This window comes from Schistocerca americana, chromosome 1, assembly GCF_021461395.2.
Source record: "Schistocerca americana isolate TAMUIC-IGC-003095 chromosome 1, iqSchAmer2.1, whole genome shotgun sequence".
Classification (NCBI taxonomy): Eukaryota; Metazoa; Arthropoda; class Insecta; order Orthoptera; family Acrididae; genus Schistocerca; species Schistocerca americana.
In genome coordinates, this window is record NC_060119.1 from 890,665,891 (window position 1) to 890,681,898 (window position 16,008).

General features: G+C 43.5%; 1 protein-coding gene across 1 annotated transcript in view; it reads left to right on the top strand.

Annotated features, from left to right (window-relative positions):
- Window positions 1-16,008, top strand: part of LOC124594941 — a 223,996-nt gene that overhangs the window by 121,960 nt on the left and 86,028 nt on the right. The window contains exon 8 of the mRNA XM_047133447.1: window positions 8,927-9,181. Within this exon, the coding sequence (XP_046989403.1) occupies window positions 8,927-9,181 (255 nt within the window). The remainder of the gene's footprint in view (window positions 1-8,926; window positions 9,182-16,008) is intronic.

The window sequence follows — 16,008 nt, forward strand, 5'->3', positions numbered from 1 at the left end:
AGGCGACAGATCAAACCCACGTATTGTCATCCAGATATAGGTTTTCCGTGATTTCCCTAAATCGCTCCAGACAAATGCCAGAATGGTTCTTTTGAAAGAGGGCCGATTTCCTTACCCATCCCTGACACAATCCGAGCTTGAGCCCCATCTCGATCTCGATGGCACGTTAAACCCAGTTTTCCTTCCTTCCTTCCCTTCTTCCTTCCTTCCCTTCTTCCTTCCTCCCTTAACGACCGAGAAGCAAAGTACAGGCAGCAGAGATGCATGGAATAAGGAGGACAGCGTGGATATATACGACAGAGCTGAGAAGAAATGATGAATTTAAGGAGATAATGGAACAACCAGTCGTGCAAAGAATTGGGAATAGAGCTCTTCTGCGGTATGGCAATGTACGAATAATGGAACAAGGACGATAGCCAGAAGCAATCCCGGAATAGTCGCTGTCGGTATGGCCGAGATTAATATGGAGCGCGGGAGTAACTGGAATGATAAGCAAGAGAGATCTGAAAGAGGAAGACTGCCATGATCGTGAAAGCTGGTGAATGGGGATACAGGGCAACTACTGAAGAGTGGAGAACGCCTGATATTATCATTATTATTATTATTATTACTATTGTTACACACCATTGGAGATCTTACAGTTCCAATTAACTAGTGCATAATTATAAATTTTAACTTCTCATGAATAAAATATGGAGTAGTAAAATTTACGATTGTTTAGTAACGATGTAACATTTCTTACCTCCCCCCTTTAGTGTTCTAGGATTAAAGATTAGAGGTAACAATTGTGAAAATAATCGTTGTAATTAATTTACTGTAAACCATTATTATTAGGAATATAGTCTTCAGTAAAGCGTTGCAGGAGACCCTAAACGAAGCATGGACTTAGAAAAGCGCACATAAACTAAAAATTTAAAAAAACGTGAAACTATTTGGAAGGAAAGTCTTCGTGTTACTTTAAAAACGGCAACACTAAATTCTTTGTTCCGCTTGCTGATATTACTGCCCTGCTACAGAAGCTTTGCTGTCCTACAGTGGTAATAACGGTCAACAGCTTCAAGTCCCATTAGCTGCCTTACCGTACACTGACTAGTTCAGTAATGAAGTATAATATGACTCTAACAGACTGCACTGAGGCATCAGCCCTCACATAGCATGTTACAAGAAACACAAGGAGACAGCTTGCGAGTGGTTGCCTATGCAAAACAGCTCACGTACTCCGTATTAAAATTAACTTTAAAAAAGAATCAAATACCGTTGAAGGAAGCATTACCCCTTTCAGCCGTTTTTGTACATTATAGAATCTGTCTTCGTCAATTGCTGATTCAAGTTCTTAAAGTAGTTTACTTCCTTCCTTCCGTCTACGTGCATCACTTTTAAACCGTCTTCTTCGCCTTTTAGCGGATAACTAGTCTCAGATATAGGTGGAACAACCTTCGTTTTACCATAATTACCCACTGTAAAAGCATCTGCATGGCCCTTACACCTTCTCGGAAATTTTCTCCCCCTCTTTCCTACATATTTCACGTCAGGCAATGCGCACTGTGTTGAAATAGCAGTTCACCGAGATAGATTGAACGATTTACCTAACGTACAAACGGCGACAGTGGCAATACTTTCTCTTACAGCGTATTGGAACTTTTTTAAGCTAACCGTTAATACAACATACATTGAGGAGACAAAACTCATTGGAAAGCAATATGCAGGTATACAGATGGCAGCACTATCGCGTAAACGAGGTATAAAAGGGCAGTGGATTGGCAGAGCTGTCATTCATATTCAGGCGATTCATGTGAAAAGGTTTAGCCGGCCGCGGTGGCCGAGCGGTTCTAGGCGCTTCAGTCCGGAACCGCGCGACTGCTACGGTTGTAGGTTCGAATCCTGCCTCGGGCATGGATGTGTGTGATGTTCTTAGGTTAGTTAGGTTTAAGTAGTTCTAAGTTCTAGGGGACTGATGACCACAGATGTTAAGTCCCATAGTGCTCAGAGCCATTTGAACCATTTGAACAAAAGGAGGTCCGACACGATACTGAGAGTTATCCCACGACTGTTGTTACTTCACTGTATGTGAGCGGTTTTGGGCAGGTAACAGTTGGTTAGTTGTCTCTTCATGTCTCTTGTAACACGCTGTACGACGGTTGAAGGCTCAGTGCGGTCTGTTGGAGTCGTATACTTCTTTACTGAACTAGTCAGCTGTGCACGGGAAGGCATCTTGTGGGACTTGAAGCTGATGTGATTGGTATAACAGCTATAGGACAAACACGCTTTTGTGGATGGGCGATTATATCAATTAACGGAATGGAGTATCTGTTGGTAGCGTTTTTAAAGTAAGACGAGGACTCTATGTCTGATTTTTTTTGTCTATATGTGCTTTTTAAGTGAATTTTTATGAAGGGTTAACAGAGATAGCCAGATGATGCGAGGCTAACTCCGAAACGCCTTGCTGAAGGTTAGATTCTCAATACTAGTGGTTGTGTGCTAAATTACTTATACCACTCATTTTTTAGGTTTTCAGCTTATTACTGTTTGTTAAATACGAGTAATATTACGCCTGGTGCAACCTTACGATGCTTTTATTGTACACACATACATCTCATGATGAAATGTACATTGTATGTATTATCAATATCAGTAAAGTGCAGGCTGATGAAGTGTATAACATTTCACATAGTAAAGTACATTCCAGCTCCGTGTCCTCCAGATGCCATCTTCAACAACGATGGAAACATTTAAACTGCTTGCCTTGTTTTTCTGCTACCCGTTACGCCAAGTCAGCCACTGCAACGAAAGTGTAAAGAGTATATTTTAAAAATGACTCTTTTTTTGTCTGTATGTCTTTAACTGATCTGCAATGAAACCATGACGGAAAAATTTCTATTTTGTTGCAAAGAGAGCGTTTTTGGTTTGTGTGTTTGCCAATTTGATATCGTATCAGCGACATATGTACCTTTTATTTCATTGTAAAGTTGTGTCGATCTCCATAAACGAATACATAGGCTAAGAAGTAATGAAGATTAAACGAAAAACGGGGAGATACGGGCGGGAAAAGGGGGCGCCGAAAGAGACGTTTGTTCTGGATGCCAATTACCCTTCTTGCGCCACTGTAAACTGGTCATGAGGGCGCAAAAATGCAGCTAGTGACACTCTCGAGTCACTGCAGTCTCTCTCCCCCACTCTCCCTCCCTCTCTCTCTCCCCATTACGTTACACTTTCTCTCCAAACGCTAGCGATTAATCCAAGATTTCAACGTACACTTACTGCTACCGCTAGTCGATTGCTTACAATTAAACTTTCCTTATTGAACAAAAAGAAAGATCAGGGATTAACGCCCTGTCGACGATTAAGCGATAAGAGACAAAGCACAACGTAGGATTTGGGAATGTCGGCGAAGGATGTCGAGCGTGTCCTTCCAAAGGACGCATCCCAGCATCCCCCTCAGGCGACTTAGGGAAACTGCCTGGATGAGAATCGGAATCCCACTCAAGCCAAACTCAGATCCGCTGTCTTATCCAGTCATTCCTTTCTCAACGGCAAAATTTTGATGAAAATACACTTTTCGTGGTTTCTGTGAAATTCGAGTACGAGTTTAAGATTTCAGTAAATAATTAAACGTTCTCCGTAGTATCACTTGCCAGGCTACATTTTAGTTCAATTCTACAATAGTCATTTTAATATCTCTAATTTCTTTGCCAACAACAGATGTTAAGCTCTCACAGAAAGACATGAAAATGTGAGCCTGTACCCAATCTCTGCTCTCCCTCTCTCTGAAGTTAATTGCTTTGTCGGTGACCGTTTTAAAATTTATACTTACTTCATCATTTTACTCTCATCTTTGTATGAATTGAACATCACCTTTCCGAGAAAGTGCTACCAGCTGCAATCCTCAATGACACCATTACTACACACATGGCACCATTTATTAAAAGGCTGAGCTGAGTAGTATAATTTCGTTTCTTAATATTTTTTGTAAATAAACATAAATCAATATCCAATTGAAATTTGTCAAAATTTACTAGTGTTGTGAAGTTGCACTTTTTCTAACAGAAGTTCATACGTTGCACATGTAGTTGTTTTTGTCTTTAATAAGATTGGTGATTTAATATTATTTTATTTGCATATGTTTTATATAATGTATTCTGTAAATTATTTTTAACATAGGTCTGGACACAATTATTGATTTTCAAGTAGAAGTTCTTAGAGTGTGTTTTCGGTATGACAGTTAGAAGTAAAGAGAAATTTTAATGTAAAATATGAACACGAAATATGAGTAGAGTCCTCGTACAATGTTACTGAATACGTGTACGAGTGTTGTAATGAAAAGTACCTAGACCTGAAGACGCGATTTATTAATAACTATTTGATAAAGGAAGGGCCGTACCTATTTGTACCATCTATCACAAAGCGATAAAAGTGGCCAACTAAAACATTCATATTTCTTTTCGTACGCGAATATGTAGTAAAAAACGGGGGTTCCGATTTAAAAAAAAACGCAGTTGATATCCGTTTGACGTATGGCAGCGCCATCTAGCGGGCCAGCCATAGCGCCATCCTGGTTTCTCCCTTCAAGCTAGACAAGTTTCGTTCTTTGTAGTTTTATCGTTTGACGCTTATTTCGTGAGATATTTGGCCCAGTCACGATCAATGGACCACCCTGTACATATGCAGGGTGAGCCAGGAAGAAAGGTACATGCTTTGAGGGGTAAAATAGTGTAAGTGATTCTGAACAAGAAACTTCATATGGACGTATGCCCTATTCCGAATGGTTTCCGAGATAGAATACATTTAATACCATTTTTGTACGTTCTTCTTGGATAACTCGAAAACCACGCCCTCCAGTAAAAGCGTGTCACAGTACTAAATTAAGCTAAATTAATTTCCTACAAAAAGGGTCCTATCCATTTTTTTTCTCTAGGACTAATGGTTTGTGCGAAGAGAGCGCGAGAATGTTGAAGAACTCGCTCTACGGGCATGCGCTGTAGGTTACATAGTTTTTGTAGGCCAGTCTGAGGTAGTTTCCCGACTTGATACACCACAAGTATCCCGTATCAAACTGTTCACCTCAACTTACTACCTCAGTATACTACCTCAAATTGGCTTACAAAAACTACATTAGCTACAGGCATGCGCGTCGAACGAGTTTTTCAACATTCTCCCCCTCTCTCCGCACAAACCGTTCATTAGTTTTAGAGAAAAAAAATGAATAGGACCTTTTTGTAGCATATTTAATATAGTTTAATTTTGTACTGCGACACGTTTTCGCTGGAGGGTGGGGTTTTCGAGCTATTCAAGAATAACGTACAAAAGTGATATTAAATGTGTTCTATGACGGAAACCATTCGGTGTAGGGCGTAAGTCCATATGAAGTTTTTTGTTCAGAGTCACTAATACTATCGCCCCTCAAAGCATGTACCTAACCTCCTGACTCACTATTATATAATGGAAGAACAGGAAGAATGACGTTAACAACAAAAAATCGCGAGTAACGATAAGAATTAATACTGCTTGCACTTGTATGTCAAGGCATGCAAACTGTTCACGATCTTAGCAAATAAAATGCTGAAAGAAAAAACTCATTTAGTTACAGTGACCACTGTAGATCCTTTAGAATTAAGTGAAACGCGTTTGGTCTTACTAAGACTTTCTTTATAGTTGCAAAAGATGCTATTTACAGTGACCAGCCTCTACATCTGCAAATGCAGAAAAAAAGAGACCGAAAATTGAAGTAGACAAAATTAATGCGTTTTGGTGGCCGTTGTACCTGTCACAGAAAATGCAGCTCTAAACCGTTTACGCCTCTGAGCACTATGGGACTTAACAGCAATGGTCATCAGTCCCCTGCAACTTAGAACTACTTAAACCTAACTAACATAAGGACATCACACAACACCCAGTCATCACGAGGCAGAGAAAATCCCTGACCCCGCCGGGAATCTAACCCGGGCGCGGGAAGCGAGAACGCTACCGCACGACCACGAGCTGTGGACTAAACCGTTTACATACCTGCCGATGGTATCTACGCTGTTCTAAGATACATTGACATCTGATTATATCGTCTGGGTACTTTGCCACACAGGCAGAGGTGGCCGTAAGAGCTGCACCACCTTGGTCTCGAACAGCTGCCTCCGGGGGCAGAAGGGTGGCATCAGTTCAAAGTACACCAGCGGATGTCCCACTGGCACACCATCGGACTCAGAGCTAGCTGTAGGCCCACAGTTCATGTATGCCAAGCGGCGGCTGCTCGTAGAACCGTGACGCCTCGCTCACCTGGCAGAGGGTGGTTGCCACATTGCTATCCCTTTGAATAAAAATTAGGGTTATTTATACTGGTGCGGTACGTTTTGTTTCGCTGCTGCATCGGGTCCGGCCACATGGCCATATCAATTTGGTGTGTAGTAACTGTGCCATCCAGACAGTGGCGGCTCCAGCTTTCTGCTGCGTCGAGTTTTTTTACGCTCCCGGCCCCCTCACTCGATCACGATACGGGGAACCACCCTGATTCTTCGGTAGCTATGGCGTAATTTCTGCACAGCTGTCTGCCTTCACTCGCTTCTCTGGCTTCTTGCGTTAGTCGGGGAAGGTGTCTGAATTTTACGAGCCGCGTCAAGTAATTTGTTTGTGAGGGAAAGTAACATTAAAGCCTTCGATTAACATTAATATCAGAGTGCAGGCAGTTTCGCTGACTACATCTTGCTCCCGCTACCAGCACTGGTTTGGACAGCGTTAACCTCTGGCAAAACTTGTTACAGGTTTTTTTTCTAACAGGTACTGAAAAACATCTGCCTATATGGAAAGCAACCTGTTACTCCAACATAGGCAGCATTAGGTGGCTCTATGACTGTCAAAGCTCCCATACCACCGGATGCCAGATACTAACTCCAGTGTCGCCGACAGATAAGAGGGCGACCCCGCGATATGGCCAGGAATGAAACACTAAAGCTCCAAAGAAACTGGTACAGGCATCCGTATTCAAATACAGAGGTATGTTCACAGGCAGAATACGACGCTGTAGTCGGTAATGCCTATATAAGACAAAAAGTGTCTGGCGCAATTGTTAGATCGATTACTGCTGCTACAATGGCAGGTTTTCAAGATTTAAGTGAGTTTGAACGTGGTGTTATAGTCGGCGCACGAGCGATGGGACACAGCATCTCCGAGGTGGAGATTGGGTGTGGGTTTTCCCGTACTACCATTTCATGAGTGTATCGCGAATATCAGAAATCCGGTAAAACACAAAATCTCCGACATCGTTGCGGCTGGAAAAAGATCCTGCAAGAACGGGACCAACGTGACTGATAAGAAACGTTGAACGTGACTTAGTGCAACCCTTGCGCGAACTGCTGCAGATTTCAATGCTGGGCCATTAAAAAGTGTCAGCGTGCGAACCATTAAACAAAACATCGTCGATATGGGCTTTCGGAGCCGAAGATCCACTCATGTACCCTTGAAAACTGCAAGGCACGAAGCTTTTTCGGCTCGCCTGTACCCGTTAATACCGACATTGGACTGTTGATCACTGCAAATATGTTGCCTGGTCCAACGAGTCTCGTTTCAAATTGTTTCGGGTGGACGGACGTATACGGCTATGGAGACATCCCCATGATTCCATGGACCCTGCATGTCAGCAGGGGACTGTTCAAGCTGGTGGAGGTTCTGTACTGGTGTGGAGCGTGTGCTGTTGGAGTGATATGGTAGCCTGATACGTCTAGTTACGACTCTGACAGGTGACACGTATGTAAGCATCCTGTCTGATCGCTTGCAGCCATTCATGTCAATTGTGCATGCCGACGAGCTTGGGCAATTCCAGCAGGACAATGCGGCACCCCACACGTCCAGAATTGCTACAGAGTTGCTGGCCACCAAACTCCCCAGATATCACCGAGCATATCTGGGATGCCTTGCAACGTGCTGTTCAGAAGAGCTTTCCACCCCCTCGTACTCTTATGGATCTAAGAACAGCCTTGCAGGATTCAAGGTGTCAATTCCCTCCAGCACTGCTTCACACATTAGTCGAGTCCATGCCACATCGCGTTGCACTTCTACGTACTCGCGAGGGTGCTACACGATATTAGGCAGATGTACCAGTTTATTTGGTTCTTCAGTGTATAACATCTATGACCAACCGAGAACCGCATCCTAGCCACGCTACACTGCATTGCACACTGGTATTTCTGAGCATTACAGTACGTGTATGATCCTGTGATTAAGATCGTATTCAATCTATAGGCTGAATAATACGTGATATAAATGTGACATAAAGTCATGCAGGAGGCAGGCTAGCAGTGTTATAACCATCAGTACTTCTGCATTCAGGCTCAATGCGTCGCAATCGGAAAATTCAAACGTAAGGCAAGGAATGAACTTTATCGCTCCTATGATGCGTTTCGGAATTTATCGATCATCAGATACCCATCAGTGATTGCTTCACGTAGATATGGCATTTCGAGTTGTATGTGAAACAAACATTTGCCGACCACTCTAGTCCAGTGTAGTGTAGGACTATCGCTAATGGCTACCAATCATCCTTTTATTCGCAAATGGTTGTTGGCTGGTTATGTTTCCTTGGAAACTATGAACCAGAGAATATACTAATGTTTGAAATCAAACGTTGTGTTCAGAGTTATGTAATATATTTCTCTTTGTTTGTGTGTAATATTTGAATGTTTATAACATATTGTAATAAGAGACCATGCACACGTCTATGAAAAATTAATAAATCCGAGAAAAAGTTCTATCGATCAAATGTCAAAATTTCTGAAACTCATGTGTAGAAATGTAGCAAAATGTTTTGTTTGATTTGGATGTAAAGGTATCTGTGGCGAACTTATGTACAGACGGTCGTAGCGGCGTGGTCCCATGTCCTTTGCTAGCTACATCGGGGGAGGCTGCAGAGAGTAGCTAGCAAACGGGTGGCGTGTCTGTCTTGCAGCGAGCAAGACAAGAAGGATAAGGTGCGTTTCCCGGCAGGAGGAGGCGGCGCTGCCCCTGCGGCCAACGGCAACGGCAACGGCAACGGCAACGGCACGCTGCTGGCGCGCTTCTGCCGCGACGTGTCGCCGCGCTCGTGTGAGCACGCGCTGCTGCGCGCCAACGCCTCCAGGCCCTGCTCGCCCACCGAGAGCTTCCTCTCAGCCGGCCCCGTGCTCACCCTGCAGATGCACGTACGCGAGGCCACCGCGCTCAGGTCAGTCTCGGCGCCCGGCAGAACCAGCTGCCCGCTTACGTCTCTAAGAGAGGCGACCAATGAGTAACGAAAAACATTTCTTTTCTGGAAGCAGGTTGGTTTTGTTCAGAATTCTAATACACCATATCATCTCCTATTTTTCAACATGATCCGTCATTGGGCCAAACAGAGAGAAATTGGGATGTGCGAGATCACGGCTGTAGGGTGGATGAGGAATAAGAATTCATTGAAGTTTCTTGAGCTCTTCCCCAGTGCGCAGACTTGAGTGACGCCTTGCATTCCCATGGAGAAGGAGAAGTTAGTTGTATTTTTGTGGCGACGAATATGCTGAAGTCTTTTCTTCAGTTTCCTGAGGGTAGCACAGTACACTTTCGTGTTCATTGCTACAGCTTGAGGAAGAACATTAAGCAGAATAATCCCTTCAAACCCCATCGCCATGACTTTACAGCTGACAATGCGGCTTTGAAATTTTTCTTCAGAGTAGTGGTGGTGTGGCACCACTCCATGGATTGCCGTTTTGTTTCCAGTTCGAAGTGATGAACCCATGTTTCATTGCCTGTAAAGATGTTCGACAAAAAATTGTCACCCTCAGCCTCAGAACGAGCAAGCAATTCCGCACACATGGTCCTTCGCTGCTCTTTGTGGTCTTCTGTTACAGGTGAGAAACCTAGTGGGCACATACGTCTGAGTTCCCCAACTGGTGGACGAGTGTGTCAGCAGTATCGGCAGATATGTCCAGTTGAGCAGGGGGTGTTTCATTGTGATCCGTCGATCACCTCGAATGAGAGTGTCCGCACGTTTCAGCATTGCAGGATTCACAACTGTGTGCGGCCAACCGGCAGGCAGGAGATCGGACGGCTCTTCTTCAGTGTCAGGTCCCCATAAGCATTCTGCAAGCGCCTGTGGATATCTGCGATGCTTCGGTTTTCCATCGAAAGAAATACAATGAGAGCTCTCAGCTTGGGACACCCCCCCTCCATCCCCGTTAGAGACTTTGAAGGCTAGGTATAGTGCCACCACCTGTCGGAACATCATGAACTATAGGAACTGAAACGGGAATATTCCACAGCAAATTCTGCATTTTTGCAACCGAAATTGGTTGAGAAAAAATGTGTTGCATTACTTATTGAACTCCCTTCGTACATACTCGTACACACTGACAGGAATGAAAAGTGTTACATCATGAAAGCACCAGCCCGACACTTATTACATTTCCTAGAGATGTCATCACATAATGGATGTCATATGGGATCAACCAGAACTCCACTGACAAACTTTCAGAGGTGGTAGTATGGAACAAAACAAGAAAAAAATGTCTAGTAACCATGAGCTGTAAAATGCTTACCTTACGAGAAATGAGCACATGCTCCGCTTCGCTACTGTGCGACCCATCTCTTTCTATTAAACAAGCGCGCATAGCTCTTAAGGTATGCATTTTAGATCCCATGTTTACTCGACATTTTTTTCTTGGTTTGGTCCATCACTGAAAGTTTGTCGGTGGAGTTCTGGTTCTCTCTGAATAATTAAACTTCATTTCCATTTCAAACTGATATACATCATCAACATGACCATCAAATGTAGCTCACACTGGCACAAACACACTCTCCGAATGTCATCTTCATAAACATCTTACCTCTCTTGAAACACTTGCTGCTGTGGTTCATTGGAGGCTGGTATGCAATACCTGTCTTCCTGTAGTATTCCAGGCAGGCTAAGTGATTGAAAAATGAGGGGATCAGAATGGTCCATACATTCCTCAAGTCTTTTATGGTGTGAACTGATATCTGGTGTCTTGGATTATCCTGCTGGAGTGTGTCATTTGGTATCCTGGCGATGAAAGGTATAACAACAGGGTTACTGTACTTGCATCGTAATGGCAGGCATTCAACCTCCCTTCAAAAATTTCTCAGTCAGTCCTCAACAGGAGCTCCGCTCACAAAGAGTCCAGGTGGCGTACGGGTAGCGGCCTCTAGAATCAGAGGTTCGTGTAAACTTTCACCAGGTCATCTATCGACAGACAGACGCTAGACTCATTGCCAAACACCACCGGGAGCCACTCTTTGTCCCATTTCACGCTGCCTGTTGTTACAGGACCGTATTTTTTTCAGGACCGTCCAGTATTTGATATAAACCAGATTTAAAAAGACCAATCAAATCGGAATAATCCATCCCTAGCGATAAATGATATTTGTGTCAGTATCAGTGGTTTCCAGTACTCAATTAACATAGTTTACGTTTTAATAGTGAACTCCATGGTTTTTCTAAATAAGTGGCCACTGTGAATGAACATTGAGCTAAGCTCCAAGTGCGCGGGTGCAACTGGTCATGTAGGCCGCCCTTAGGAAGAGTTCTCAGAAGGCCTCGCCTACAGTGGCGAACGTCAATGCCTCTTGATCAGCTGGCCTTCCTTTACAGCACCGCCCATGGGCGCCCGTCGCCGTAAGTCACAATACAGATACGGTCTCCCGTGGTGTACGACCACCGACAGAATCTGTTATCCTCAACAGATAACATCAGTAAGAAGAGTGAGAACCCTTGGGTTAGGCCACCTTTGTTGGCGTGTAGCACCGCCGAACGCAAGCACTACAAAACCCAAATTTTTAACGTAATGTAAGGGAAGCCGGGACTGGCTAACAAAAACAGTTCAGACGTTAAAGACAGAACCTCGACTGTGCTACCGAAGTCCCACCTCACTGGCAACAGACTGAGATAGAAAGAGAGCATGACACAGTTTTTCAGTGCCAAGTGTTATGGAACGTACTACTGGTTAACTGCCTGAAACAAGAGTCAGGCAAGGGGACCAGTTTTTCTTAAGACATCAATCTACATGCCGGCATTTGGAATATGCATAGTTTTATTACACGAAACACATGACGAACGAAAACGCGAAAATACGAGTCTTCCTTTTAGGAGGCAGTCGGCACAAAGTCACTCACCTCCAGACTTCTCCGCCAGCAGCCGTCTCCGTTCCTTATCCACCGAGACGCCATTCGGCTCTCCAAGCAATCCTTTAACCAGCCTTGCCAAGATATTTGTTTTGATTTGTTAGTCTTTGTTGTATGTTTTCTCGTGTACTTTCAGTGTAATAAACTGAAGTAATTGTGTTTCTTATTTAATCTTGTAGCTAACGTCTTCCTTAGTCGTTATTTTGGAAGGCAACAATTAATTTTGTCATATTAACGGGGCCACTTTACACACATTTAGGCGAACGCATCGCGTATACCCTTATACTCTACACCATGCTTGTCCCTGTTGTCTGTGATATGGTGTCACACGCATAGCCTTGCCTTGCCAAGATATTTGTTTTGATTTGTTAGTCTTTGTTGTACGTTTTCTCGTGTACTTTCAGTGTAATAAACTGAAGTAATTGTGTTTCTTATTTAATCTTGTAGCTAACGTCTTCCTTAGTCGTTATTTTGGAAGGCAACAATTAATTTTGTCATATTAACGGGGCCACTTTACACACATTTAGGCGAACGCATCACGTATACCCTTATACTCTACACCATGCTTGTCCCTGTTGTCTGTGATATGGTGTCACACGCATAGCAACTAGACATCTCCATCCTGTTTCCATTAATCTGTTCGTGACAGTCCGTGGTGACACTTTGCCTGTGAACTGTGCCCTGATTTTAACTACTGTCATTAGTCTGTTCGTCACATCCAGGCAAACAGTCCTTTGGAAAGACATATAAATACACTTCCTCTCACATTCGACCTGCGGTCTACTGTTTGTGCAATCTGTGGACATATTTTCAACGCCGATGATTTGACGTTACTCGAAGGCCGACATATGGCGAAAAACTACGTTGCACATGCTGCGTTGCGATCTCCACCTACAAAGTTGCTGTAGCGTTAGACGGACACAATAATCTTCCTATACATAAAATAATCTTTATCTGCAGGAATGACTTTTTTTCCAAACTGAAAATATTGAAAATAAGCTCACATATCGTTGAAAGATTAATCAAAGAACCCTAGAAGAATGGAAATAATGGACTATCAATTTGGTAGTGCTCGGCCAAGGTGTTCATAGTGTACAAATACCATTTCCGTCACTGTATATTCGTTATAAAAAGCTTTCGTCGATGTTTTCAGTCTCCCACACACCTATTTCACTTTTCCACCTAATTTCCGTTTACTTCTAAGCATTTTTCGTAACGCTGCGCTAGTTCTTTAGTCCCTCTTCAGAGAAGTTCCCCGCGTGGAAATTGAACCAGCTAGTAACATGCTTTCAGTTCTTCTTCGTACTCGAACCGGTGTCCAATAAGCCATTGCTTCGAGTGCAGAAAGAGATAACAGTCGCTGCGTGCGAGGTCCTTTTCTTTTAGGGTACGTAGTCGAAAAGATATACGGAAATGTTGAATCGATAATCGCTACAGCCAGCAGTCTGCGGACATACGTTGCCGTGGAGAGATATACAGGACATTTGTTTCTCTTGCCGTCCATTTTGGTCTTCACGTCTCAGCTTGTTGAGCCTTTCACATAAAACTTCGCCTGGAATTGCGATTCATGTTACATGATATCAACCTAAATAAGCGTCTTTTCTTCGAACAAAACGGTAGTCATCTTTGCACCCCTGCAAGCAGATTGCTTGATTTTTTTTTCGTTTTTGCCAAAGTTGAATATTGTAACTTATTGACTTTTTGATACTGCGTCAGTGTATGGTATATACCTCTCGTCACCCATAAGACTATGGGACAACAAATCATCTCCACATAGTCGATAGTAGTCCAAGAACGTTAGTCTGCTTGACATTCTCTACTCTTTGTTTGGTCGTGAAGCCTTTTCATACCCAGTTTGCAAAAAAATTATCTGTATCCGAGTTTTTCCATGACAATGATTAAATAGTAACGGGTGCAAAATGAGGAAATTCACCAACCACAGCACTGATCGAACTACTCGCAGTATTTCGCCCAATTGTTACACAATTTCATCAGCCTACCACACCATTCTTCATCACACATATTTGTAAGGCCACTTTTAATGTTTCGACACCACTGACTAGATTGTGTTGATTCTTTGCTGTAGACCCATAAAGCTGGTACGACTTCTGATAAACCTGAACAGCCGTACGTCATCTGCACACAAAAATCGAATTAACGTACGCACTTCATAAGTAGCTTGATAGACGATTTTCGAAGCCAGTGTTGTTTGTTTGCGGTTACAGTGGAGAAAAAAATGTTCAAATGTGTGTGAAATCATATGGGACTTAACTGCTAAGGTCATCAGCCCCTAAGCTTACACACTACTTAACCTAAATTATCCTAAGGACAAACACACACATCCATGCCCGAGGGAGGACTCGAACCTCCGCCGGGACAAAGCCGCACATACAGTGGAAAGAGTACTGAATCAAAATAATGACTTCAGAGGCTTCGTAAACTATCAGCGGATGGCACTGCATCTGTGTGACACTTTTTTCGAGTTAGTAATATTTTAATAAAAGAAAACAGGCCTTATGTATAGAATACATAGATGTATAGAAAACATAGTTCCTGGATCAACGGTCAGCCTGAATGTGCTTTTGAGTGCTTTCTTCACGCTCGTTTGGGCAAATGCTAGTGTGGTCTCAATTCTCCGCTTCAGAAAGCATGTCGTAGAGACTTCCGAAAATAAGTTCCACGTTAAGAACATGGCGCAACAAGAGTGTAGCATTGTCAGAAAAGAGTAGATGCTCCGTATTTCCTGCAGATAGAGTTCTGCAGCGTCACAGATAACAGGTGCATCATAGTGGTGATTGAAATTGCAGGGCAAATGGAAACCAACTACAGAGATAAAGTGCATGGGACAGTACGATTCTTGTGGACAAAATGTGTGCTATGTATGCTGCTCGGTATCCTGGACATCATCCAAGTGTCCGGACCGTTCGCCGGATAGTTACGTTATTTAAGGAACCAGGAAGTGTTCATCCACATGTGAACCGTCAACCACGACTTGCAACAAATGATGATGCCCAAGTAGGTGTTTTAGCTGCTGTCGCGGCTAATCCGCACATCAGTAGCAGACAAACTGCGCGAAAATCGGGAGTCTCAAAAACGTCGCTGTTGAGAATGCTACATCAGCTTCGATTGCATCCGTACCATATTTCTATGCACCAGGAATTCCATGGCGACGACTTTGAATGTCGTAAACAGTTCTGCCACTGGGCACAAGAGAAATTACGGGACGATGACAGATTTTTTGCACGCTTTCTACTTAGCGACGAAGCGTCATTCACCAACAGCGGTAACGTAAACCGGCATACTTCGCACTACTGGGCAACGGAAAATCCACGATGGCTGCGACAAGTGGAACGTCAGCGACATTGGCGGGTTAATGTATGGTGCGGCATTATGGGAGGAAGGATAATTGGCCCCCATTTTATCGATAGCAATCTAAATGGTGCAATTTACGCTGATTTCCTATGTAATGTTCTACCGATGTTAGTACAAGATGTTTCACTGCATGACAGAACGGCGATGTACTTCCAACATAATGGATGTCCGGCACATAGCTCGCGTGCGGTTGAAGCGGTATTGAATAGCATATTTCATGACAGGTGGATTGGTCGTGGAAGCACCATTCCACGGCAAGCACCTTCACCGGATCTGACGTCCCAGGATTTCTTTCTGTGGGGAAAGTTGAAGGATATTTGCTATCGTGATCCACCGACAACGCCTGACAACATGCGTCAGGCCATTGTCAATGCATGTGCGAACATTACGGGAGGCGAACTACTCGCTGTTGAGAGGAATGTCGTTACACGTATTGCCAAATGCATTGAGGTTGACCGACATCATTTTGAGCATTTATTGCATTAACGTGGTATTTACAGGTAATCACGC